This window comes from Coregonus lavaretus (assembly GCF_964263955.1).
Source record: "Coregonus lavaretus genome assembly, contig: HAP1_SCAFFOLD_1486, whole genome shotgun sequence".
Lineage (NCBI taxonomy): Eukaryota > Metazoa > Chordata > Actinopteri > Salmoniformes > Salmonidae > Coregonus > Coregonus lavaretus.
Window position 1 is genome coordinate 72501 of NW_028162364.1, and position 27500 is coordinate 100000.

General features: G+C 45.9%; 1 protein-coding gene across 1 annotated transcript in view; it reads right to left on the bottom strand.

Moving 5' to 3' along the window:
• LOC311119326 (caskin-1-like) overlaps positions 1 to 27500 on the bottom strand; it is a gene marked incomplete at both ends in the record, with an annotated part of 108138 nt that overhangs the window by 65183 nt on the left and 15455 nt on the right. Inside the window, 2 exons of the mRNA XM_084194046.1 lie at positions 6928 to 7036; positions 7355 to 7463. Of these exons, the coding sequence (XP_084050172.1) occupies positions 6928 to 7036; positions 7355 to 7463 (218 nt within the window). The remainder of the gene's footprint in view (positions 1 to 6927; positions 7037 to 7354; positions 7464 to 27500) is intronic.

The following is a 27500-nucleotide window of genomic DNA, read 5'->3' on the forward strand; positions in this document are numbered from 1 at the left end:
GGTCAGGGGTTACCTCTCAGGAGCTGTTTAATCTCTCTGCTGTCCTGTATAGTTAGTTAGAGTTCAGGGGTCAGGGGTCAGGGGTTACCTCTCAGGAGCTGTTTAATCTCTCTGCTGTCCTGTATAGTTAGTTAGAGTTCAGGGGTCAGGGGTCAGGGGTTACCTCTCAGGAGCTGTTTGATCTCTCTGCTGTCCTGTATAGTTAGTTAGAGTTCAGGGGTCAGGGGTTACCTCTCAGGAGCTGTTTAATCTCTCTGCTGTCCTGTATAGTTAGTTAGAGTTCAGGGGTCAGGGGTTACCTCTCAGGAGCTGTTTAATCTCTCTGCTGGCCTGTATAGTTAGTTAGAGTTCAGGGGTTAGGGGTCAGGGGTTACCTCTCAGGAGCTGTTTAATCTCTCTGCTGTCCTGTATAGTTAGTTAGAGTTCAGGGGTCAGGGGTTACCTCTCAGGAGCTGTTTAATCTCTCTGCTGTCCTGTATAGTTAGTTAGAGTTCAGGGGTCAGGGGTCAGGGGTTACCTCTCAGGAGCTGTTTAATCTCTCTGCTGGCCTGTATAGTTAGTTAGAGTTCAGGGGTCAGGGGTTACCTCTCAGGAGCTGTTTAATCTCTCTGCTGTCCTGTATAGTTAGTTAGAGTTCAGGGGTCAGGGGTCAGGGGTTACCTCTCAGGAGCTGTTTAATCTCTCTGCTGTCCTGTATAGTTAGTTAGAGTTCAGGGGTCAGGGGTCAGGGGTTACCTCTCAGGAGCTGTTTAATCTCTCTGCTGTCCTGTATAGTTAGTTAGAGTTCAGGGGTCAGGGGTTACCTCTCAGGAGCTGTTTAATCTCTCTGCTGTCCTGTATAGTTAGTTAGAGTTCAGGGGTTAGGGGTCAGGGGTTACCTCTCAGGAGCTGTTTGATCTCTCTGCTGTCCTGTATAGTTAGTTAGAGTTCAGGGGTTAGGGGTCAGGGGTTACCTCTCAGGAGCTGTTTAATCTCTCTGCTGTCCTGTATAGTTAGTTAGAGTTCAGGGGTCAGGGGTTACCTCTCAGGAGCTGTTTAATCTCTCTGCTGTCCTGTATAGTTAGTTAGAGTTCAGGGGTCAGGGGTCAGGGGTTACCTCCCAGGAGCTGTTTAATCTCTCTGCTGTCCTGTATAGTTAGTTAGAGTTCAGGGGTCAGGGGTCAGGGTTACCTCTCAGGAGCTGTTTAATCTCTCTGCTGGCCTGTATAGTTAGTTAGAGTTCAGGGGTCAGGGGTTACCTCTCAGGAGCTGTTTAATCTCTCTGCTGTCCTGTATAGTTAGTTAGAGTTCAGGGGTCAGGGGTTACCTCTCAGGAGCTGTTTAATCTCTCTGCTGTCCTGTATAGTTAGTTAGAGTTCAGGGGTCAGGGGTCAGGGGTTACCTCTCAGGAGCTGTTTGATCTCTCTGCTGTCCTGTATAGTTAGTTAGAGTTCAGGGGTCAGGGGTCAGGGGTTACCTCTCAGGAGCTGTTTAATCTCTCTGCTGTCCTGTATAGTTAGTTAGAGTTCAGGGGTCAGGGGTCAGGGGTTACCTCTCAGGAGCTGTTTAATCTCTCTGCTGTCCTGTATAGTTAGTTAGAGTTCAGGGGTCAGGGGTTACCTCTCAGGAGCTGTTTAATCTCTCTGCTGGCCTTTATAGTTAGTTAGAGTTCAGGGGTCAGGGGTTACCTCTCAGGAGCTGTTTAATCTCTCTGCTGTCCTGTATAGTTAGTTAGAGTTCAGGGGTCAGGGGTCAGGGGTTACCTCTCAGGAGCTGTTTAATCTCTCTGCTGTCCTGTATAGTTAGTTAGAGTTCAGGGGTTAGGGGTCAGGGGTTACCTCTCAGGAGCTGTTTAATCTATCTGCTGGCCTGTATAGTTAGTTAGAGTTCAGGGGTCAGGGGTCAGGGGTTACCTCTCAGGAGCTGTTTAATCTCTCTGCTGTCCTGTATAGTTAGTTAGAGTTCAGGGGTCAGGGGTTACCTCTCAGGAGCTGTTTAATCTCTCTGCTGTCCTGTATAGTTAGTTAGAGTTCAGGGGTCAGGGGTCAGGGGTTACCTCTCAGGAGCTGTTTAATCTCTCTGCTGTCCTGTATAGTTAGTTAGAGTTCAGGGGTCAGGGGTCAGGGGTTACCTCTCAGGAGCTGTTTAATCTCCCTGCTGGCCTGTATAGTTAGTTAGAGTTCAGGGGTCAGGGGTTACCTCTCAGGAGCTGTTTAATCTCTCTGCTGTCCTGTATAGTTAGTTAGAGTTCAGGGGTCAGGGGTTACCTCTCAGGAGCTGTTTAATCTCTCTGCTGTCCTGTATAGTTAGTTAGAGTTCAGGGGTCAGGGGTCAGGGGTTACCTCTCAGGAGCTGTTTAATCTCTCTGCTGTCCTGTATAGTTAGTTAGAGTTCAGGGGTCAGGGGTCAGGGGTTACCTCTCAGGAGCTGTTTAATCTCTCTGCTGGCCTGTATAGTTAGTTAGAGTTCAGGGGTCAGGGGTCAGGGGTTACCTCTCAGGAGCTGTTTAATCTCTCTGCTGTCCTGTATAGTTAGTTAGAGTTCAGGGGTCAGGGGTTACCTCTCAGGAGCTGTTTAATCTCTCTGCTGTCCTGTATAGTTAGTTAGAGTTCAGGGGTCAGGGGTCAGGGGTTACCTCTCAGGAGCTGTTTAATCTCTCTGCTGTCCTGTATAGTTAGTTAGAGTTCAGGGGTCAGGGGTCAGGGGTTACCTCTCAGGAGCTGTTTAATCTCTCTGCTGTCCTGTATAGTTAGTTAGAGTTCAGGGGTCAGGGGTCAGGGGTTACCTCTCAGGAGCTGTTTAATCTCTCTGCTGTCCTGTATAGTTAGTTAGAGTTCAGGGGTCAGGGGTTACCTCTCAGGAGCTGTTTAATCTCTCTGCTGTCCTGTATAGTTAGTTAGAGTTCAGGGGTCAGGGGTCAGGGGTTACCTCTCAGGAGCTGTTTAATCTCTCTGCTGTCCTGTATAGTTAGTTAGAGTTCAGGGGTCTGGGGTCAGGGGTTACCTCTCAGGAGCTGTTTAATCTCTCTGCTGTCCTGTATAGTTAGTTAGAGTTCAGGGGTCAGGGGTTACCTCTCAGGAGCTGTTTAATCTCTCTGCTGTCCTGTATAGTTAGTTAGAGTTCAGGGGTCAGGGGTCAGGGGTTACCTCTCAGGAGCTGTTTAATCTCTCTGCTGTCCTGTATAGTTAGTTAGAGTTCAGGGGTCAGGGGTCAGGGGTTACCTCTCAGGAGCTGTTTAATCTATCTGCTGTCCTGTATAGTTAGTTAGAGTTCAGGGGTCAGGGGTCAGGGGTTACCTCTCAGGAGCTGTTTAATCTCTCTGCTGTCCTGTATAGTTAGTTAGAGTTCAGGGGTCAGGGGTCAGGGGTTACCTCTCAGGAGCTGTTTAATCTCTCTGCTGTCCTGTATAGTTAGTTAGAGTTCAGGGGTCAGGGGTCAGGGGTTACCTCTCAGGAGCTGTTTAATCTCTCTGCTGTCCTGTATAGTTAGTTAGAGTTCAGGGGTCAGGGGTCACCTCTCAGGAGCTGTTTAATCTCTCTGCTGGCCTGTATAGTTAGTTAGAGTTCAGGGGTCAGGGGTTACCTCTCAGGAGCTGTTTAATCTCTCTGCTGTCCTGTATAGTTAGTTAGAGTTCAGGGGTCAGGGGTCAGGGGTTACCTCTCAGGAGCTGTTTAATCTCTCTGCTGGCCTGTATAGTTAGTTAGAGTTCAGGGGTCAGGGGTTACCTCTCAGGAGCTGTTTAATCTCTCTGCTGTCCTGTATAGTTAGTTAGAGTTCAGGGGTTAGGGGTCAGGGGTTACCTCTCAGGAGCTGTTTAATCTCTCTGCTGTCCTGTATAGTTAGTTAGAGTTCAGGGGTCAGGGGTCAGGGGTTACCTCTCAGGAGCTGTTTAATCTCTCTGCTGTCCTGTATAGTTAGTTAGAGTTCAGGGGTCAGGGGTCAGGGGTTACCTCTCAGGAGCTGTTTAATCTCTCTGCTGTCCTGTATAGTTAGTTAGAGTTCAGGGGTCAGGGGTCAGGGGTTACCTCTCAGGAGCTGTTTAATCTCTCTGCTGTCCTGTATAGTTAGTTAGAGTTCAGGGGTTAGGGGTCAGGGGTTACCTCTCAGGAGCTGTTTAATCTCTCTGCTGTCCTGTATAGTTAGTTAGAGTTCAGGGGTCAGGGGTCAGGGGTTACCTCTCAGGAGCTGTTTAATCTCTCTGCTGTCCTGTATAGTTAGTTAGAGTTCAGGGGTCAGGGGTTACCTCTCAGGAGCTGTTTGATCTCTCTGCTGTCCTGTATAGTTAGTTAGAGTTCAGGGGTCAGGGGTCAGGGGTTACCTCTCAGGAGCTGTTTAATCTCTCTGCTGTCCTGTATAGTTAGTTAGAGTTCAGGGGTCAGGGGTTAGGGGTTACCTCTCAGGAGCTGTTTAATCTCTCTGCTGGCCTGTATAGTTAGTTAGAGTTCAGGGGTCAGGGGTCAGGGGTTACCTCTCAGGAGCTGTTTGATCTCTCTGCTGTCCTGTATAGTTAGTTAGAGTTCAGGGGTCAGGGGTCAGGGGTTACCTCTCAGGAGCTGTTTGATCTCTCTGCTGTCCTGTATAGTTAGTTAGAGTTCAGGGGTCAGGGGTCAGGGGTTACCTCTCAGGAGCTGTTTAATCTCTCTGCTGTCCTGTATAGTTAGTTAGAGTTCAGGGGTCAGGGGTTACCTCTCAGGAGCTGTTTAATCTCTCTGCTGTCCTGTATAGTTAGTTAGAGTTCAGGGGTCAGGGGTTACCTCTCAGGAGCTGTTTAATCTCTCTGCTGTCCTGTATAGTTAGTTAGAGTTCAGGGGTCAGGGGTTACCTCTCAGGAGCTGTTTAATCTCTCTGCTGTCCTGTATAGTTAGTTAGAGTTCAGGGGTCAGGGGTCAGGGGTTACCTCTCAGGAGCTGTTTAATCTCTCTGCTGTCCTGTATAGTTAGTTAGAGTTCAGGGGTCAGGGGTTACCTCTCAGGAGCTGTTTAATCTCTCTGCTGTCCTGTATAGTTAGTTAGAGTTCAGGGGTTAGGGGTCAGGGGTTACCTCTCAGGAGCTGTTTAATCTCTCTGCTGTCCTGTATAGTTAGTTAGAGTTCAGGGGTCAGGGGTCAGGGGTTACCTCTCAGGAGCTGTTTAATCTCTCTGCTGTCCTGTATAGTTAGTTAGAGTTCAGGGGTCAGGGGTCAGGGGTTACCTCTCAGGAGCTGTTTAATCTCTCTGCTGTCCTGTATAGTTAGTTAGAGTTCAGGGGTCAGGGGTCAGGGGTTACCTCTCAGGAGCTGTTTAATCTCTCTGCTGTCCTGTATAGTTAGTTAGAGTTCAGGGGTTAGGGGTCAGGGGTTACCTCTCAGGAGCTGTTTAATCTCTCTGCTGTCCTGTATAGTTAGTTAGAGTTCAGGGGTCAGGGGTCAGGGGTTACCTCTCAGGAGCTGTTTAATCTCTCTGCTGTCCTGTATAGTTAGTTAGAGTTCAGGGGTCAGGGGTTACCTCTCAGGAGCTGTTTGATCTCTCTGCTGTCCTGTATAGTTAGTTAGAGTTCAGGGGTCAGGGGTCAGGGGTTACCTCTCAGGAGCTGTTTAATCTCTCTGCTGTCCTGTATAGTTAGTTAGAGTTCAGGGGTCAGGGGTTAGGGGTTACCTCTCAGGAGCTGTTTAATCTCTCTGCTGGCCTGTATAGTTAGTTAGAGTTCAGGGGTCAGGGGTCAGGGGTTACCTCTCAGGAGCTGTTTGATCTCTCTGCTGTCCTGTATAGTTAGTTAGAGTTCAGGGGTCAGGGGTCAGGGGTTACCTCTCAGGAGCTGTTTGATCTCTCTGCTGTCCTGTATAGTTAGTTAGAGTTCAGGGGTCAGGGGTCAGGGGTTACCTCTCAGGAGCTGTTTAATCTCTCTGCTGTCCTGTATAGTTAGTTAGAGTTCAGGGGTCAGGGGTTACCTCTCAGGAGCTGTTTAATCTCTCTGCTGTCCTGTATAGTTAGTTAGAGTTCAGGGGTCAGGGGTTACCTCTCAGGAGCTGTTTAATCTCTCTGCTGTCCTGTATAGTTAGTTAGAGTTCAGGGGTCAGGGGTCAGGGGTTACCTCTCAGGAGCTGTTTAATCTCTCTGCTGTCCTGTATAGTTAGTTAGAGTTCAGGGGTCAGGGGTCAGGGGTTACCTCTCAGGAGCTGTTTAATCTCTCTGCTGTCCTGTATAGTTAGTTAGAGTTCAGGGGTCAGGGGTTACCTCTCAGGAGCTGTTTAATCTCTCTGCTGGCCTGTATAGTTAGTTAGAGTTCAGGGGTCAGGGGTTACCTCTCAGGAGCTGTTTAATCTCTCTGCTGTCCTGTATAGTTAGTTAGAGTTCAGGGGTCAGGGGTTACCTCTCAGGAGCTGTTTAATCTCTCTGCTGTCCTGTATAGTTAGTTAGAGTTCAGGGGTCAGGGGTCAGGGGTTACCTCTCAGGAGCTGTTTAATCTCTCTGCTGTCCTGTATAGTTAGTTAGAGTTCAGGGGTCAGGGGTCAGGGGTTACCTCTCAGGAGCTGTTTAATCTCTCTGCTGTCCTGTATAGTTAGTTAGAGTTCAGGGGTCAGGGGTCAGGGGTTACCTCTCAGGAGCTGTTTAATCTCTCTGCTGTCCTGTATAGTTAGTTAGAGTTCAGGGGTCAGGGGTCAGGGGTTACCTCTCAGGAGCTGTTTAATCTCTCTGCTGGCCTGTATAGTTAGTTAGAGTTCAGGGGTCAGGGGTCAGGGGTTACCTCTCAGGAGCTGTTTAATCTCTCTGCTGGCCTGTATAGTTAGTTAGAGTTCAGGGGTCAGGGGTCAGGGGTTACCTCTCAGGAGCTGTTTAATCTCTCTGCTGTCCTGTATAGTTAGTTAGAGTTCAGGGGTCAGGGGTCAGGGGTTACCTCTCAGGAGCTGTTTAATCTCTCTGCTGTCCTGTATAGTTAGTTAGAGTTCAGGGGTCAGGGGTCAGGGGTTACCTCTCAGGAGCTGTTTGATCTCTCTGCTGGCCTGTGTGGTGGTGAACTGGTTAACGATGTCCAGAGCCGTCTGGCACAGAGTGTTCCTCACCCCCGCACTGATACCACTCTATGGGATCAATAACCAATAATCATCAATCAAAACAAATACATCCGGGGCTCTAAATTAAACATTTTTCATTTTTCAGCTAGCCAACGAGGTAACATGACTCAACAATGTCAGGTTAATGGGAAAACCATGAAGCTACCTTTCTTTCTGTGCCCCCCCCACATGTTTAGACGTACTGGGAAAGTTACCAGGTTGTCATTACAACAATTATCTGGTTTCTCTAGGGCACTCTGAAACAGAGGTCAGGGCTAAAGGTCAGGGGGTCAGGGGGCTAGGGGTTAAGGTTCAGGGGTCAGGGTTAGTTATAGTTCTACTCACATCCAACAGGAGTCGCACCACCTCAGTCTTTCCACAGAGAGCCGCCTGGTGCAGCGCCGTCCCCGACTCCGACTGTCTGTTGATGTCTATACCTGCTTGGATCAGCAGCCTGAAATACAAAACACACTGTTAATGTCTATACCTGCTTGGATCAGCAGCCTGTTATACACACTGTTAATGTCTATACCTGACTGGATCAGCACCCTGTTAATGTCTATACCTGACTGGATCAGCACCCTGTTAATGTCTATACCTGACTGGATCAGCACCCTGTTATACACACTGTTAATGTCTATACCTGACTGGATCAGCACCCTGTTAATGTCTATACCTGACTGGATCAGCACCCTGTTAATGTCTATACCTGACTGGATCAGCACCCTGTTAATGTCTATACCTGACTGGATCAGCACCCTGTTATACACACTGTTAATGTCTATACCTGACTGGATCAGCACCCTGTTAATGTCTATACCTGACTGGATCAGCACCCTGTTAATGTCTATACCTGACTGGATCAGCAGCCTGTTAATGTCTATATCTGACTGGATCAGCACCCTGTTAATGTCTATACCTGACTGGATCAGCACACTGTTATACACCCTGTTAATGTCTATACCTGACTGGATCAGCACCCTGTTAATGTCTATACCTGACTGGATCAGCACCCTGTTAATGTCTATACCTGACTGGATCAGCACCCTGTTAATGTCTATACCTGACTGGATCAGCACCCTGTTAATGTCTATACCTGACTGGATCAGCACCCTGTTAATGTCTATACCTGACTGGATCAGCACCCTGTTAATGTCTATACCTGACTGGATCAGCACCCTGTTAATGTCTATACCTGACTGGATCAGCACCCTGTTAATGTCTATACCTGACTGGATCAGCACCCTGTTAATGTCTATACCTGACTGGATCAGCACCCTGTTAATGTCTATACCTGACTGGATCAGCACCCTGTTAATGTCTATACCTGACTGGATCAGCACACTGTTAATGTCTATACCTGACTGGATCAGCACCCTGTTAATGTCTATACCTGACTGGATCAGCACCCTGTTAATGTCTATACCTGACTGGATCAGCACCCTGTTATACACACTGTTAATGTCTATACCTGACTGGATCAGCACCCTGTTATACACACTGTTAATGTCTATACCTGACTGGATCAGCACCCTGTTAATGTCTATACCTGACTGGATCAGCACCCTGTTAATGTCTATACCTGACTGGATCAGCACCCTGTTAATGTCTATACCTGACTGGATCAGCACCCTGTTAATGTCTATACCTGACTGGATCAGCAGCCTGTTAATGTCTATACCTGACTGGATCAGCAGCCTGTTAATGTCTATACCTGACTGGATCAGCACCCTGTTAATGTCTATACCTGACTGGATCAGCAGCCTGTTATACACCCTGTTAATGTCTATACCTGACTGGATCAGCAGCCTGTTATACACCCTGTTAATGTCTATACCTGACTGGATCAGCACCCTGTTAATGTCTATACCTGACTGGATCAGCACCCTGTTAATGTCTATACCTGACTGGATCAGCATCCTGTTAATGTCTATACCTGACTGGATCAGCACCCTGTTAATGTCTATACCTGACTGGATCAGCACCCTGTTAATGTCTATACCTGACTGGATCAGCACCCTGTTAATGTCTATACCTGACTGGATCAGCACCCTGTTATACACACTGTTAATGTCTATACCTGACTGGATCAGCACCCTGTTAATGTCTATACCTGACTGGATCAGCACCCTGTTAATGTCTATACCTGACTGGATCAGCACCCTGTTAATGTCTATACCTGACTGGATCAGCACCCTGTTATACACACTGTTAATGTCTATACCTGACTGGATCAGCACCCTGTTAATGTCTATACCTGACTGGATCAGCACCCTGTTAATGTCTATACCTGACTGGATCAGCACCCTGTTAATGTCTATACCTGACTGGATCAGCACCCTGTTAATGTCTATACCTGACTGGATCAGCACCCTGTTAATGTCTATACCTGACTGGATCAGCAGCCTGTTAATGTCTATACCTGACTGGATCAGCACCCTGTTAATGTCTATACCTGACTGGATCAGCACCCTGTTAATGTCTATACCTGACTGGATCAGCAGCCTGTTATACACCCTGTTAATGTCTATACCTGACTGGATCAGCACCCTGTTAATGTCTATACCTGACTGGATCAGCACCCTGTTAATGTCTATACCTGACTGGATCAGCACCCTGTTAATGTCTATACCTGACTGGATCAGCACCCTGTTAATGTCTATACCTGACTGGATCAGCACCCTGTTAATGTCTATACCTGACTGGATCAGCACCCTGTTAATGTCTATACCTGACTGGATCAGCACCCTGTTAATGTCTATACCTGACTGGATCAGCACCCTGTTAATGTCTATACCTGACTGGATCAGCAGCCTGTTAATGTCTATACCTGACTGGATCAGCAGCCTGTTATACACACTGTTAATGTCTATACCTGACTGGATCAGCACCCTGTTAATGTCTATACCTGACTGGATCAGCACCCTGTTATACACACTGTTAATGTCTATACCTGACTGGATCAGCAGCCTGTTAATGTCTATACCTGACTGGATCAGCACCCTGTTAATGTCTATACCTGACTGGATCAGCACCCTGTTAATGTCTATACCTGACTGGATCAGCACCCTGTTATACACACTGTTAATGTCTATACCTGACTGGATCAGCACCCTGTTATACACACTGTTAATGTCTATACCTGACTGGATCAGCACCCTGTTAATGTCTATACCTGACTGGATCAGCACCCTGTTATACACACTGTTAATGTCTATACCTGACTGGATCAGCACCCTGTTAATGTCTATACCTGACTGGATCAGCACCCTGTTAATGTCTATACCTGACTGGATCAGCACCCTGTTAATGTCTATACCTGACTGGATCAGCACCCTGTTAATGTATATACCTGACTGGATCAGCACCCTGTTAATGTCTATACCTGACTGGATCAGCACCCTGTTAATGTCTATACCTGACTGGATCAGCACCCTGTTAATGTCTATACCTGACTGGATCAGCACCCTGTTAATGTCTATACCTGACTGGATCAGCACCCTGTTAATGTCTATACCTGACTGGATCAGCACCCTGTTATACACACTGTTAATGTCTATACCTGACTGGATCAGCACCCTGTTAATGTCTATACCTGACTGGATCAGCACCCTGTTAATGTCTATACCTGACTGGATCAGCACCCTGTTATACACACTGTTAATGTCTATACCTGACTGGATCAGCACCCTGTTAATGTCTATACCTGACTGGATCAGCACCCTGTTAATGTCTATACCTGACTGGATCAGCACCCTGTTAATGTCTATACCTGACTGGATCAGCAGCCTGTTATACACACTGTTAATGTCTATACCTGACTGGATCAGCACCCTGTTAATGTCTATACCTGACTGGATCAGCACCCTGTTAATGTCTATACCTGACTGGATCAGCACCCTGTTAATGTCTATACCTGACTGGATCAGCACCCTGTTAATGTCTATACCTGACTGGATCAGCACCCTGTTAATGTCTATACCTGACTGGATCAGCAGCCTGTTATACACACTGTTAATGTCTATACCTGACTGGATCAGCACCCTGTTAATGTCTATACCTGACTGGATCAGCACCCTGTTAATGTCTATACCTGACTGGATCAGCACCCTGTTAATGTCTATACCTGACTGGATCAGCACCCTGTTAATGTCTATACCTGACTGGATCAGCAGCCTGTTAATGTCTATACCTGACTGGATCAGCAGCCTGTTATACACACTGTTAATGTCTATACCTGACTGGATCAGCACCCTGTTAATGTCTATACCTGACTGGATCAGCACCCTGTTATACACACTGTTAATGTCTATACCTGACTGGATCAGCACCCTGTTAATGTCTATACCTGACTGGATCAGCACCCTGTTATACACACTGTTAATGTCTATACCTGACTGGATCAGCACCCTGTTAATGTCTATACCTGACTGGATCAGCACCCTGTTAATGTCTATACCTGACTGGATCAGCACCCTGTTAATGTCTATACCTGACTGGATCAGCACCCTGTTAATGTCTATACCTGACTGGATCAGCACCCTGTTAATGTCTATACCTGACTGGATCAGCAGCCTGTTAATGTCTATACCTGACTGGATCAGCACCCTGTTAATGTCTATACCTGACTGGATCAGCACCCTGTTATACACACTGTTAATGTCTATACCTGACTGGATCAGCACCCTGTTATACACACTGTTAATGTCTATACCTGACTGGATCAGCACCCTGTTAATGTCTATACCTGACTGGATCAGCACCCTGTTATACACACTGTTAATGTCTATACCTGACTGGATCAGCAGCCTGTTAATGTCTATACCTGACTGGATCAGCACCCTGTTAATGTCTATACCTGACTGGATCAGCACCCTGTTAATGTCTATACCTGACTGGATCAGCACCCTGTTAATGTCTATACCTGACTGGATCAGCACCCTGTTAATGTCTATACCTGACTGGATCAGCACCCTGTTAATGTCTATACCTGACTGGATCAGCACACTGTTAATGTCTATACCTGACTGGATCAGCACCCTGTTAATGTCTATACCTGACTGGATCAGCACCCTGTTAATGTCTATACCTGACTGGATCAGCACCCTGTTATACACACTGTTAATGTCTATACCTGACTGGATCAGCAGCCTGTTATACACACTGTTAATGTCTATACCTGACTGGATCAGCACCCTGTTAATGTCTATACCTGACTGGATCAGCACCCTGTTAATGTCTATACCTGACTGGATCAGCACCCTGTTAATGTCTATACCTGACTGGATCAGCAGCCTGTTAATGTCTATACCTGACTGGATCAGCAGCCTGTTATACACACTGTTAATGTCTATACCTGACTGGATCAGCACCCTGTTAATGTCTATACCTGACTGGATCAGCACCCTGTTATACACACTGTTAATGTCTATACCTGACTGGATCAGCACCCTGTTAATGTCTATACCTGACTGGATCAGCACCCTGTTAATGTCTATACCTGACTGGATCAGCACCCTGTTAATGTCTATACCTGACTGGATCAGCACCCTGTTAATGTCTATACCTGACTGGATCAGCAGCCTGTTAATGTCTATACCTGACTGGATCAGCACCCTGTTAATGTCTATACCTGACTGGATCAGCACCCTGTTATACACACTGTTAATGTCTATACCTGACTGGATCAGCACCCTGTTATACACACTGTTAATGTCTATACCTGACTGGATCAGCACCCTGTTAATGTCTATACCTGACTGGATCAGCACCCTGTTATACACACTGTTAATGTCTATACCTGACTGGATCAGCAGCCTGTTAATGTCTATACCTGACTGGATCAGCACCCTGTTAATGTCTATACCTGACTGGATCAGCACCCTGTTAATGTCTATACCTGACTGGATCAGCACCCTGTTAATGTCTATACCTGACTGGATCAGCACCCTGTTAATGTCTATACCTGACTGGATCAGCACCCTGTTAATGTCTATACCTGACTGGATCAGCACACTGTTAATGTCTATACCTGACTGGATCAGCACCCTGTTAATGTCTATACCTGACTGGATCAGCACCCTGTTAATGTCTATACCTGACTGGATCAGCACCCTGTTATACACACTGTTAATGTCTATACCTGACTGGATCAGCACCCTGTTAATGTCTATACCTGACTGGATCAGCACCCTGTTAATGTCTATACCTGACTGGATCAGCACCCTGTTAATGTCTATACCTGACTGGATCAGCACCCTGTTAATGTCTATACCTGACTGGATCAGCACCCTGTTATACACACTGTTAATGTCTATACCTGACTGGATCAGCACCCTGTTAATGTCTATACCTGACTGGATCAGCAGCCTGTTAATGTCTATACCTGACTGGATCAGCACCCTGTTAATGTCTATACCTGACTGGATCAGCACCCTGTTATACACCCTGTTAATGTCTATACCTGACTGGATCAGCACCCTGTTATACACACTGTTAATGTCTATACCTGACTGGATCAGCACCCTGTTAATGTCTATACCTGACTGGATCAGCACCCTGTTAATGTCTATACCTGACTGGATCAGCACCCTGTTATACACACTGTTAATGTCTATACCTGACTGGATCAGCACCCTGTTAATGTCTATACCTGACTGGATCAGCAGCCTGTTAATGTCTATACCTGACTGGATCAGCACCCTGTTAATGTCTATACCTGACTGGATCAGCATCCTGTTAATGTCTATACCTGACTGGATCAGCACCCTGTTAATGTCTATACCTGACTGGATCAGCACCCTGTTATACACACTGTTAATGTCTATACCTGACTGGATCAGCAGCCTGTTAATGTCTATACCTGACTGGATCAGCACCCTGTTAATGTCTATACCTGACTGGATCAGCACCCTGTTAATGTCTATACCTGACTGGATCAGCACCCTGTTATACACACTGTTAATGTCTATACCTGACTGGATCAGCACCCTGTTAATGTCTATACCTGACTGGATCAGCACCCTGTTAATGTCTATACCTGACTGGATCAGCACCCTGTTAATGTCTATACCTGACTGGATCAGCACCCTGTTAATGTCTATACCTGACTGGATCAGCACCCTGTTATACACCCTGTTAATGTCTATACCTGACTGGATCAGCAGCCTGTTATACACACTGTTAATGTCTATACCTGACTGGATCAGCACCCTGTTAATGTCTATACCTGACTGGATCAGCACCCTGTTAATGTCTATACCTGACTGGATCAGCACCCTGTTAATGTCTATACCTGACTGGATCAGCACCCTGTTAATGTCTATACCTGACTGGATCAGCAGCCTGTTAATGTCTATACCTGACTGGATCAGCACCCTGTTAATGTCTATACCTGACTGGATCAGCACCCTGTTAATGTCTATACCTGACTGGATCAGCACCCTGTTAATGTCTATACCTGACTGGATCAGCACCCTGTTAATGTCTATACCTGACTGGATCAGCACCCTGTTATACACACTGTTAATGTCTATACCTGACTGGATCAGCAGCCTGTTAATGTCTATACCTGACTGGATCAGCACCCTGTTAATGTCTATACCTGACTGGATCAGCACCCTGTTATACACCCTGTTAATGTCTATACCTGACTGGATCAGCACCCTGTTAATGTCTATACCTGACTGGATCAGCACCCTGTTAATGTCTATACCTGACTGGATCAGCACCCTGTTAATGTCTATACCTGACTGGATCAGCACACTGTTAATGTCTATACCTGACTGGATCAGCACCCTGTTAATGTCTATACCTGACTGGATCAGCACCCTGTTAATGTCTATACCTGACTGGATCAGCACCCTGTTATACACACTGTTAATGTCTATACCTGACTGGATCAGCAGCCTGTTATACACACTGTTAATGTCTATACCTGACTGGATCAGCACCCTGTTAATGTCTATACCTGACTGGATCAGCACCCTGTTAATGTCTATACCTGACTGGATCAGCACCCTGTTAATGTCTATACCTGACTGGATCAGCAGCCTGTTAATGTCTATACCTGACTGGATCAGCAGCCTGTTATACACACTGTTAATGTCTATACCTGACTGGATCAGCACCCTGTTAATGTCTATACCTGACTGGATCAGCACCCTGTTATACACACTGTTAATGTCTATACCTGACTGGATCAGCACCCTGTTAATGTCTATACCTGACTGGATCAGCACCCTGTTAATGTCTATACCTGACTGGATCAGCACCCTGTTAATGTCTATACCTGACTGGATCAGCACCCTGTTAATGTCTATACCTGACTGGATCAGCAGCCTGTTAATGTCTATACCTGACTGGATCAGCACCCTGTTAATGTCTATACCTGACTGGATCAGCACCCTGTTATACACACTGTTAATGTCTATACCTGACTGGATCAGCACCCTGTTATACACACTGTTAATGTCTATACCTGACTGGATCAGCACCCTGTTAATGTCTATACCTGACTGGATCAGCACCCTGTTATACACACTGTTAATGTCTATACCTGACTGGATCAGCAGCCTGTTAATGTCTATACCTGACTGGATCAGCACCCTGTTAATGTCTATACCTGACTGGATCAGCACCCTGTTAATGTCTATACCTGACTGGATCAGCACCCTGTTAATGTCTATACCTGACTGGATCAGCACCCTGTTAATGTCTATACCTGACTGGATCAGCACCCTGTTAATGTCTATACCTGACTGGATCAGCACACTGTTAATGTCTATACCTGACTGGATCAGCACCCTGTTAATGTCTATACCTGACTGGATCAGCACCCTGTTAATGTCTATACCTGACTGGATCAGCACCCTGTTATACACACTGTTAATGTCTATACCTGACTGGATCAGCACCCTGTTAATGTCTATACCTGACTGGATCAGCACCCTGTTAATGTCTATACCTGACTGGATCAGCACCCTGTTAATGTATATACCTGACTGGATCAGCACCCTGTTAATGTCTATACCTGACTGGATCAGCACCCTGTTATACACACTGTTAATGTCTATACCTGACTGGATCAGCACCCTGTTAATGTCTATACCTGACTGGATCAGCAGCCTGTTAATGTCTATACCTGACTGGATCAGCACCCTGTTAATGTCTATACCTGACTGGATCAGCACCCTGTTATACACCCTGTTAATGTCTATACCTGACTGGATCAGCACCCTGTTATACACACTGTTAATGTCTATACCTGACTGGATCAGCACCCTGTTAATGTCTATACCTGACTGGATCAGCACCCTGTTAATGTCTATACCTGACTGGATCAGCACCCTGTTATACACACTGTTAATGTCTATACCTGACTGGATCAGCACCCTGTTAATGTCTATACCTGACTGGATCAGCAGCCTGTTAATGTCTATACCTGACTGGATCAGCACCCTGTTAATGTCTATACCTGACTGGATCAGCATCCTGTTAATGTCTATACCTGACTGGATCAGCACCCTGTTAATGTCTATACCTGACTGGATCAGCACCCTGTTATACACACTGTTAATGTCTATACCTGACTGGATCAGCAGCCTGTTAATGTCTATACCTGACTGGATCAGCACCCTGTTAATGTCTATACCTGACTGGATCAGCACCCTGTTAATGTCTATACCTGACTGGATCAGCACCCTGTTATACACACTGTTAATGTCTATACCTGACTGGATCAGCAGCCTGTTATACACACTGTTAATGTCTATACCTGACTGGATCAGCACCCTGTTAATGTCTATACCTGACTGGATCAGCACCCTGTTAATGTCTATACCTGACTGGATCAGCACCCTGTTAATGTCTATACCTGACTGGATCAGCACCCTGTTAATGTCTATACCTGACTGGATCAGCACCCTGTTATACACCCTGTTAATGTCTATACCTGACTGGATCAGCAGCCTGTTATACACACTGTTAATGTCTATACCTGACTGGATCAGCACCCTGTTAATGTCTATACCTGACTGGATCAGCACCCTGTTAATGTCTATACCTGACTGGATCAGCACCCTGTTAATGTCTATACCTGACTGGATCAGCACCCTGTTAATGTCTATGTCTCCTGAGTGGCACAGTGGTCTAAGGCACTGCATCGCAGTGCTAACTGTGCCACTAGAGATCCTGGTTCGAATCCAGGCTCTGTCGCAGCCGGCCGCGACCGGGAGACTCATGGGCGGCGCACAATTGGCCCAGCGTCGTCCAGGGTAGGGGAGGGAATGGCAGGCAGGGATGTAGCTCAGTTGATAGAGCATGGCGTTTGCAACGCCAGGGTTGTGGGTTCGATTCCCATGGGGGGCCAGTATAAAAAAATAAAAAAATATGTATTCACTAACTGTAAGTCGCTCTGGATAAGAGCGTCTGCTAAATGACTAAAATGTAAATGTAAATGTATACCTGACTGGATCAGCAGCCTGTTAATGTCTATACCTGACTGGATCAGCACCCTGTTAATGTCTATACCTGACTGGATCAGCACCCTGTTAATGTCTATACCTGACTGGATCAGCACCCTGTTAATGTCTATACCTGACTGGATCAGCACCCTGTTAATGTCTATACCTGACTGGATCAGCACCCTGTTATACACACTGTTAATGTCTATACCTGACTGGATCAGCAGCCTGTTAATGTCTATACCTGACTGGATCAGCACCCTGTTAATGTCTATACCTGACTGGATCAGCACCCTGTTATACACCCTGTTAATGTCTATACCTGACTGGATCAGCACCCTGTTAATGTCTATACCTGACTGGATCAGCACCCTGTTAATGTCTATATCTGACTGGATCAGCACCCTGTTAATGTCTATACCTGACTGGATCAGCAGCCTGTTAATGTCTATACCTGACTGGATCAGCACCCTGTTAATGTCTATACCTGACTGGATCAGCACCCTGTTAATGTCTATACCTGACTGGATCAGCACCCTGTTAATGTCTATACCTGACTGGATCAGCACCCTGTTATACACACTGTTAATGTCTATACCTGACTGGATCAGCACCCTGTTAATGTCTGTACCTGACTGGATCAGCACCCTGTTAATGTCTATACCTGACTGGATCAGCACCCTGTTATACACACTGTTAATGTCTATACCTGACTGGATCAGCACCCTGTTAATGTCTATACCTGACTGGATCAGCAGCCTGTTAATGTCTATACCTGACTGGATCAGCACCCTGTTATACACACTGTTAATGTCTATACCTGACTGGATCAGCACCCTGTTAATGTCTACCTGACTGGATCAGCACCCTGTTAATGTCTATACCTGACTGGATCAGCACCCTGTTAATGTCTATACCTGACTGGATCAGCAGCCTGTTAATGTCTATACCTGACTGGATCAGCACCCTGTTAATGTCTATACCTGACTGGATCAGCACCCTGTTAATGTCTATACCTGACTGGATCAGCAGCCTGTTAATGTCTATACCTGACTGGATCAGCACCCTGTTATACACCCTGTTAATGTCTATACCTGACTGGATCAGCACCCTGTTAATGTCTATACCTGACTGGATCAGCACCCTGTTATACACACTGTTAATGTCTATACCTGACTGGATCAGCACCCTGTTAATGTCTACCTGACTGGATCAGCACCCTGTTAATGTCTATACCTGACTGGATCAGCACCCTGTTAATGTCTATACCTGACTGGATCAGCAGCCTGTTAATGTCTATACCTGACTGGATCAGCACCCTGTTAATGTCTATACCTGACTGGATCAGCACCCTGTTAATGTCTATACCTGACTGGATCAGCACCCTGTTATACACACTGTTAATGTCTATACCTGACTGGATCAGCACCCTGTTAATGTCTATACCTGACTGGATCAGCACCCTGTTAATGTCTATACCTGACTGGATCAGCAGCCTGTTAATGTCTATACCTGACTGGATCAGCACCCTGTTAATGTCTATACCTGACTGGATCAGCAGCCTGTTAATGTCTATACCTGACTGGATCAGCACCCTGTTAATGTCTATACCTGACTGGATCAGCACCCTGTTATACACACTGTTAATGTCTATACCTGACTGGATCAGCAGCCTGTTAATGTCTATACCTGACTGGATCAGCACCCTGTTAATGTCTATACCTGACTGGATCAGCACCCTGTTAATGTCTATACCTGACTGGATCAGCACCCTGTTATACACACTGTTAATGTCTATACCTGACTGGATCAGCAGCCTGTTATACACACTGTTAATGTCTATACCTGACTGGATCAGCACCCTGTTAATGTCTATACCTGACTGGATCAGCACCCTGTTAATGTCTATACCTGACTGGATCAGCACCCTGTTAATGTCTATACCTGACTGGATCAGCACCCTGTTAATGTCTATACCTGACTGGATCAGCACCCTGTTATACACCCTGTTAATGTCTATACCTGACTGGATCAGCAGCCTGTTATACACACTGTTAATGTCTATACCTGACTGGATCAGCACCCTGTTAATGTCTATACCTGACTGGATCAGCACCCTGTTAATGTCTATACCTGACTGGATCAGCACCCTGTTAATGTCTATACCTGACTGGATCAGCACCCTGTTAATGTCTATACCTGACTGGATCAGCAGCCTGTTAATGTCTATACCTGACTGGATCAGCACCCTGTTAATGTCTATACCTGACTGGATCAGCACCCTGTTAATGTCTATACCTGACTGGATCAGCAGCCTGTTAATGTCTATACCTGACTGGATCAGCACCCTGTTAATGTCTATACCTGACTGGATCAGCACCCTGTTATACACCCTGTTAATGTCTATACCTGACTGGATCAGCACCCTGTTAATGTCTATACCTGACTGGATCAGCACCCTGTTATACACACTGTTAATGTCTATACCTGACTGGATCAGCACCCTGTTAATGTCTATACCTGACTGGATCAGCACCCTGTTAATGTCTATACCTGACTGGATCAGCACCCTGTTATACACACTGTTAATGTCTATACCTGACTGGATCAGCAGCCTGTTAATGTCTATACCTGACTGGATCAGCACCCTGTTATACACCCTGTTAATGTCTATACCTGACTGGATCAGCACCCTGTTATACACCCTGTTAATGTCTATACCTGACTGGATCAGCACCCTGTTAATGTCTATACCTGACTGGATCAGCACCCTGTTATACACACTGTTAATGTCTATACCTGACTGGATCAGCACCCTGTTAATGTCTACCTGACTGGATCAGCACCCTGTTAATGTCTATACCTGACTGGATCAGCACCCTGTTAATGTCTATACCTGACTGGATCAGCAGCCTGTTAATGTCTATACCTGACTGGATCAGCACCCTGTTAATGTCTATACCTGACTGGATCAGCACCCTGTTAATGTCTATACCTGACTGGATCAGCACCCTGTTATACACACTGTTAATGTCTATACCTGACTGGATCAGCACCCTGTTAATGTCTATACCTGACTGGATCAGCACCCTGTTAATGTCTATACCTGACTGGATCAGCACCCTGTTAATGTCTATACCTGACTGGATCAGCACCCTGTTATACACACTGTTAATGTCTATACCTGACTGGATCAGCAGCCTGTTAATGTCTATACCTGACTGGATCAGCACCCTGTTATACACACTGTTAATGTCTATACCTGACTGGATCAGCACCCTGTTAATGTCTATACCTGACTGGATCAGCACCCTGTTAATGTCTATACCTGACTGGATCAGCAGCCTGTTAATGTCTATACCTGACTGGATCAGCACCCTGTTAATGTCTATACCTGACTGGATCAGCACCCTGTTATACACCCTGTTAATGTCTATACCTGACTGGATCAGCAGCCTGTTATACACACTGTTAATGTCTATACCTGACTGGATCAGCACCCTGTTAATGTCTATACCTGACTGGATCAGCACCCTGTTAATGTCTATACCTGACTGGATCAGCACCCTGTTAATGTCTATACCTGACTGGATCAGCACCCTGTTAATGTCTATACCTGACTGGATCAGCAGCCTGTTAATGTCTATACCTGACTGGATCAGCACCCTGTTAATGTCTATACCTGACTGGATCAGCACCCTGTTAATGTCTATACCTGACTGGATCAGCACCCTGTTAATGTCTATACCTGACTGGATCAGCACCCTGTTAATGTCTATACCTGACTGGATCAGCACCCTGTTATACACACTGTTAATGTCTATACCTGACTGGATCAGCAGCCTGTTAATGTCTATACCTGACTGGATCAGCACCCTGTTAATGTCTATACCTGACTGGATCAGCACCCTGTTATACACCCTGTTAATGTCTATACCTGACTGGATCAGCACCCTGTTAATGTCTATACCTGACTGGATCAGCACCCTGTTAATGTCTATATCTGACTGGTTCAGCACCCTGTTAATGTCTATACCTGACTGGATCAGCAGCCTGTTAATGTCTATACCTGACTGGATCAGCACCCTGTTAATGTCTATACCTGACTGGATCAGCACCCTGTTAATGTCTATACCTGACTGGATCAGCACCCTGTTAATGTCTATACCTGACTGGATCAGCACCCTGTTATACACACTGTTAATGTCTATACCTGACTGGATCAGCACCCTGTTAATGTCTATACCTGACTGGATCAGCACCCTGTTAATGTCTATACCTGACTGGATCAGCACCCTGTTATACACACTGTTAATGTCTATACCTGACTGGATCAGCACCCTGTTAATGTCTATACCTGACTGGATCAGCAGCCTGTTAATGTCTATACCTGACTGGATCAGCACCCTGTTATACACACTGTTAATGTCTATACCTGACTGGATCAGCACCCTGTTAATGTCTACCTGACTGGATCAGCACCCTGTTAATGTCTATACCTGACTGGATCAGCACCCTGTTAATGTCTATACCTGACTGGATCAGCAGCCTGTTAATGTCTATACCTGACTGGATCAGCACCCTGTTAATGTCTATACCTGACTGGATCAGCACCCTGTTAATGTCTATACCTGACTGGATCAGCAGCCTGTTAATGTCTATACCTGACTGGATCAGCACCCTGTTATACACCCTGTTAATGTCTATACCTGACTGGATCAGCACCCTGTTAATGTCTATACCTGACTGGATCAGCACCCTGTTATACACACTGTTAATGTCTATACCTGACTGGATCAGCACCCTGTTAATGTCTACCTGACTGGATCAGCACCCTGTTAATGTCTATACCTGACTGGATCAGCACCCTGTTAATGTCTATACCTGACTGGATCAGCAGCCTGTTAATGTCTATACCTGACTGGATCAGCACCCTGTTAATGTCTATACCTGACTGGATCAGCACCCTGTTAATGTCTATACCTGACTGGATCAGCACCCTGTTATACACACTGTTAATGTCTATACCTGACTGGATCAGCACCCTGTTAATGTCTATACCTGACTGGATCAGCACCCTGTTAATGTCTATACCTGACTGGATCAGCACCCTGTTAATGTCTATACCTGACTGGATCAGCAGCCTGTTAATGTCTATACCTGACTGGATCAGCACCCTGTTAATGTCTATACCTGACTGGATCAGCAGCCTGTTAATGTCTATACCTGACTGGATCAGCACCCTGTTAATGTCTATACCTGACTGGATCAGCACCCTGTTATACACACTGTTAATGTCTATACCTGACTGGATCAGCAGCCTGTTAATGTCTATACCTGACTGGATCAGCACCCTGTTAATGTCTATACCTGACTGGATCAGCACCCTGTTAATGTCTATACCTGACTGGATCAGCACCCTGTTATACACACTGTTAATGTCTATACCTGACTGGATCAGCAGCCTGTTATACACACTGTTAATGTCTATACCTGACTGGATCAGCACCCTGTTAATGTCTATACCTGACTGGATCAGCACCCTGTTAATGTCTATACCTGACTGGATCAGCACCCTGTTAATGTCTATACCTGACTGGATCAGCACCCTGTTAATGTCTATACCTGACTGGATCAGCACCCTGTTATACACCCTGTTAATGTCTATACCTGACTGGATCAGCAGCCTGTTATACACACTGTTAATGTCTATACCTGACTGGATCAGCACCCTGTTAATGTCTATACCTGACTGGATCAGCACCCTGTTAATGTCTATACCTGACTGGATCAGCACCCTGTTAATGTCTATACCTGACTGGATCAGCACCCTGTTAATGTCTATACCTGACTGGATCAGCAGCCTGTTAATGTCTATACCTGACTGGATCAGCACCCTGTTAATGTCTATACCTGACTGGATCAGCACCCTGTTAATGTCTATACCTGACTGGATCAGCACCCTGTTAATGTCTATACCTGACTGGATCAGCACCCTGTTAATGTCTATACCTGACTGGATCAGCACCCTGTTATACACACTGTTAATGTCTATACCTGACTGGATCAGCAGCCTGTTAATGTCTATACCTGACTGGATCAGCACCCTGTTAATGTCTATACCTGACTGGATCAGCACCCTGTTATACACCCTGTTAATGTCTATACCTGACTGGATCAGCACCCTGTTAATGTCTATACCTGACTGGATCAGCACCCTGTTATACACACTGTTAATGTCTATACCTGACTGGATCAGCACCCTGTTAATGTCTATACCTGACTGGATCAGCACCCTGTTAATGTCTATACCTGACTGGATCAGCACCCTGTTATACACACTGTTAATGTCTATACCTGACTGGATCAACACCCTGTTAATGTCTATACCTGACTGGATCAGCAGCCTGTTAATGTCTATACCTGACTGGATCAGCACCCTGTTATACACCCTGTTAATGTCTATACCTGACTGGATCAGCACCCTGTTATACACCCTGTTAATGTCTATACCTGACTGGATCAGCACCCTGTTAATGTCTATACCTGACTGGATCAGCACCCTGTTATACACACTGTTAATGTCTATACCTGACTGGATCAGCACCCTGTTAATGTCTACCTGACTGGATCAGCACCCTGTTAATGTCTATACCTGACTGGATCAGCACCCTGTTAATGTCTATACCTGACTGGATCAGCAGCCTGTTAATGTCTATACCTGACTGGATCAGCACCCTGTTAATGTCTATACCTGACTGGATCAGCACCCTGTTAATGTCTATACCTGACTGGATCAGCACCCTGTTATACACACTGTTAATGTCTATACCTGACTGGATCAGCACCCTGTTAATGTCTATACCTGACTGGATCAGCACCCTGTTAATGTCTATACCTGACTGGATCAGCACCCTGTTAATGTCTATACCTGACTGGATCAGCACCCTGTTATACACACTGTTAATGTCTATACCTGACTGGATCAGCAGCCTGTTAATGTCTATACCTGACTGGATCAGCACCCTGTTATACACACTGTTAATGTCTATACCTGACTGGATCAGCACCCTGTTAATGTCTATACCTGACTGGATCAGCACCCTGTTAATGTCTATACCTGACTGGATCAGCAGCCTGTTAATGTCTATACCTGACTGGATCAGCACCCTGTTATACACACTGTTAATGTCTATACCTGACTGGATCAGCACCCTGTTAATGTCTATACCTGACTGGATCAGCACCCTGTTAATGTCTATACCTGACTGGATCAGCACCCTGTTAATGTCTATACCTGACTGGATCAGCACCCTGTTAATGTCTATACCTGACTGGATCAGCACCCTGTTAATGTCTATACCTGACTGGATCAGCACCCTGTTAATGTCTATACCTGACTGGATCAGCACCCTGTTATACACACTGTTAATGTCTATACCTGACTGGATCAGCACCCTGTTAATGTCTATACCTGACTGGATCAGCACCCTGTTAATGTCTATACCTGACTGGATCAGCACCCTGTTAATGTCTATACCTGACTGGATCAGCAGCCTGTTAATGTCTATACCTGACTGGATCAGCACCCTGTTAATGTCTATACCTGACTGGATCAGCACACTGTTAATGTCTATACCTGACTGGATCAGCACCCTGTTAATGTCTATACCTGACTGGATCAGCACCCTGTTAATGTCTATACCTGACTGGATCAGCACCCTGTTAATGTCTATACCTGACTGGATCAGCACCCTGTTAATGTCTATACCTGACTGGATCAGCACCCTGTTAATGTCTATACCTGACTGGATCAGCACCCTGTTAATGTCTATACCTGATTGGATCAGCACACTGTTAATGTCTATACCTGACTGGATCAGCACCCTGTTAATGTCTATACCTGACTGGATCAGCACCCTGTTAATGTCTATACCTGACTGGATCAGCACCCTGTTAATGTCTATACCTGACTGGATCAGCACACTGTTAATGTCTATACCTGACTGGATCAGCACCCTGTTAATGTCTATACCTGACTGGATCAGCAGCCTGTTAATGTCTATACGTGACTGGATCAGCACCCTGTTAATGTCTATACCTGACTGGATCAGCACCCTGTTAATGTCTATACCTGACTGGATCAGCACCCTGTTAATGTCTATACCTGACTGGATCAGCACCCTGTTAATGTCTATACCTGACTGGATCAGCACCCTGTTAATGTCTATACCTGACTGGATCAGCACCCTGTTAATGTCTATACCTGACTGGATCAGCACCCTGTTAATGTCTATACCTGACTGGATCAGCACCCTGTTAATGTCTATACCTGACTGGATCAGCACCCTGTTAATGTCTATACCTGACTGGATCAGCAGCCTGTTAATGTCTATACCTGACTGGATCAGCACCCTGTTAATGTCTATACCTGACTGGATCAGCAGCCTGTTAATGTCTATACCTGACTGGATCAGCAGCCTGTTAATGTCTATACCTGACTGGATCAGCACCCTGTTATACACCCTGTTAATGTCTATACCTGACTGGATCAGCACCCTGTTATACACACTGTTAATGTCTATACCTGACTGGATCAGCACCCTGTTAATGTCTATACCTGTCTGGATCAGCACCCTGTTAATGTCTATACCTGACTGGATCAGCACCCTGTTAATGTCTATACCTGACTGGATCAGCAGCCTGTTATACACACTGTTAATGTCTATACCTGACTGGATCAGCACCCTGTTAATGTCTATACCTGACTGGATCAGCACCCTGTTAATGTCTATACCTGACTGGATCAGCACCCTGTTAATGTCTATACCTGACTGGATCAGCACCCTGTTAATGTCTATACCTGACTGGATCAGCACCCTGTTAATGTCTATACCTGACTGGATCAGCAGCCTGTTAATGTCTATACCTGACTGGATCAGCACCCTGTTAATGTCTATACCTGACTGGATCAGCACCCTGTTAATGTCTATACCTGACTGGATCAGCACCCTGTTATACACCCTGTTAATGTCTATACCTGACTGGATCAGCACCCTGTTAATGTCTATACCTGACTGGATCAGCACCCTGTTAATGTCTATACCTGACTGGATCAGCACCCTGTTAATGTCTATACCTGACTGGATCAGCACCCTGTTAATGTCTATACCTGACTGGATCAGCACCCTGTTAATGTCTATACCTGACTGGATCAGCACCCTGTTATACACCCTGTTAATGTCTATACCTGACTGGATCAGCACCCTGTTAATGTCTATACCTGACTGGATCAGCACCCTGTTAATGTCTATACCTGACTGGATCAGCACCCTGTTAATGTCTATACCTGACTGGATCAGCACCCTGTTAATGTCTATACCTGACTGGATCAGCACCCTGTTATACACACTGTTAATGTCTATACCTGACTGGATCAGCACCCTCTTATACACCCTGTTAATGTCTATACCTGACTGGATCAGCACCCTGTTAATGTCTATACCTGACTGGATCAGCACCCTGTTAATGTCTATACCTGACTGGATCAGCACCCTGTTATACACCCTGTTAATGTCTATACCTGACTGGATCAGCACCCTGTTAATGTCTATACCTGACTGGATCAGCACCCTGTTAATGTCTATACCTGACTGGATCAGCACCCTGTTAATGTCTATACCTGACTGGATCAGCACCCTGTTAATGTCTATACCTGACTGGATCAGCACCCTGTTAATGTCTATACCTGACTGGATCAGCACCCTGTTAATGTCTATACCTGACTGGATCAGCACCCTGTTAATGTCTATACCTGACTGGATCAGCACCCTGTTAATGTCTATACCTGACTGGATCAGCACCCTGTTAATGTCTATACCTGACTGGATCAGCACCCTGTTAATGTCTATACCTGACTGGATCAGCACCCTGTTAATGTCTATACCTGCTTGGATCAGCACCCTGTTAATGTCTATACCTGACTGGATCAGCACCATGTTAATGTCTATACCTGACTGGATCAGCAG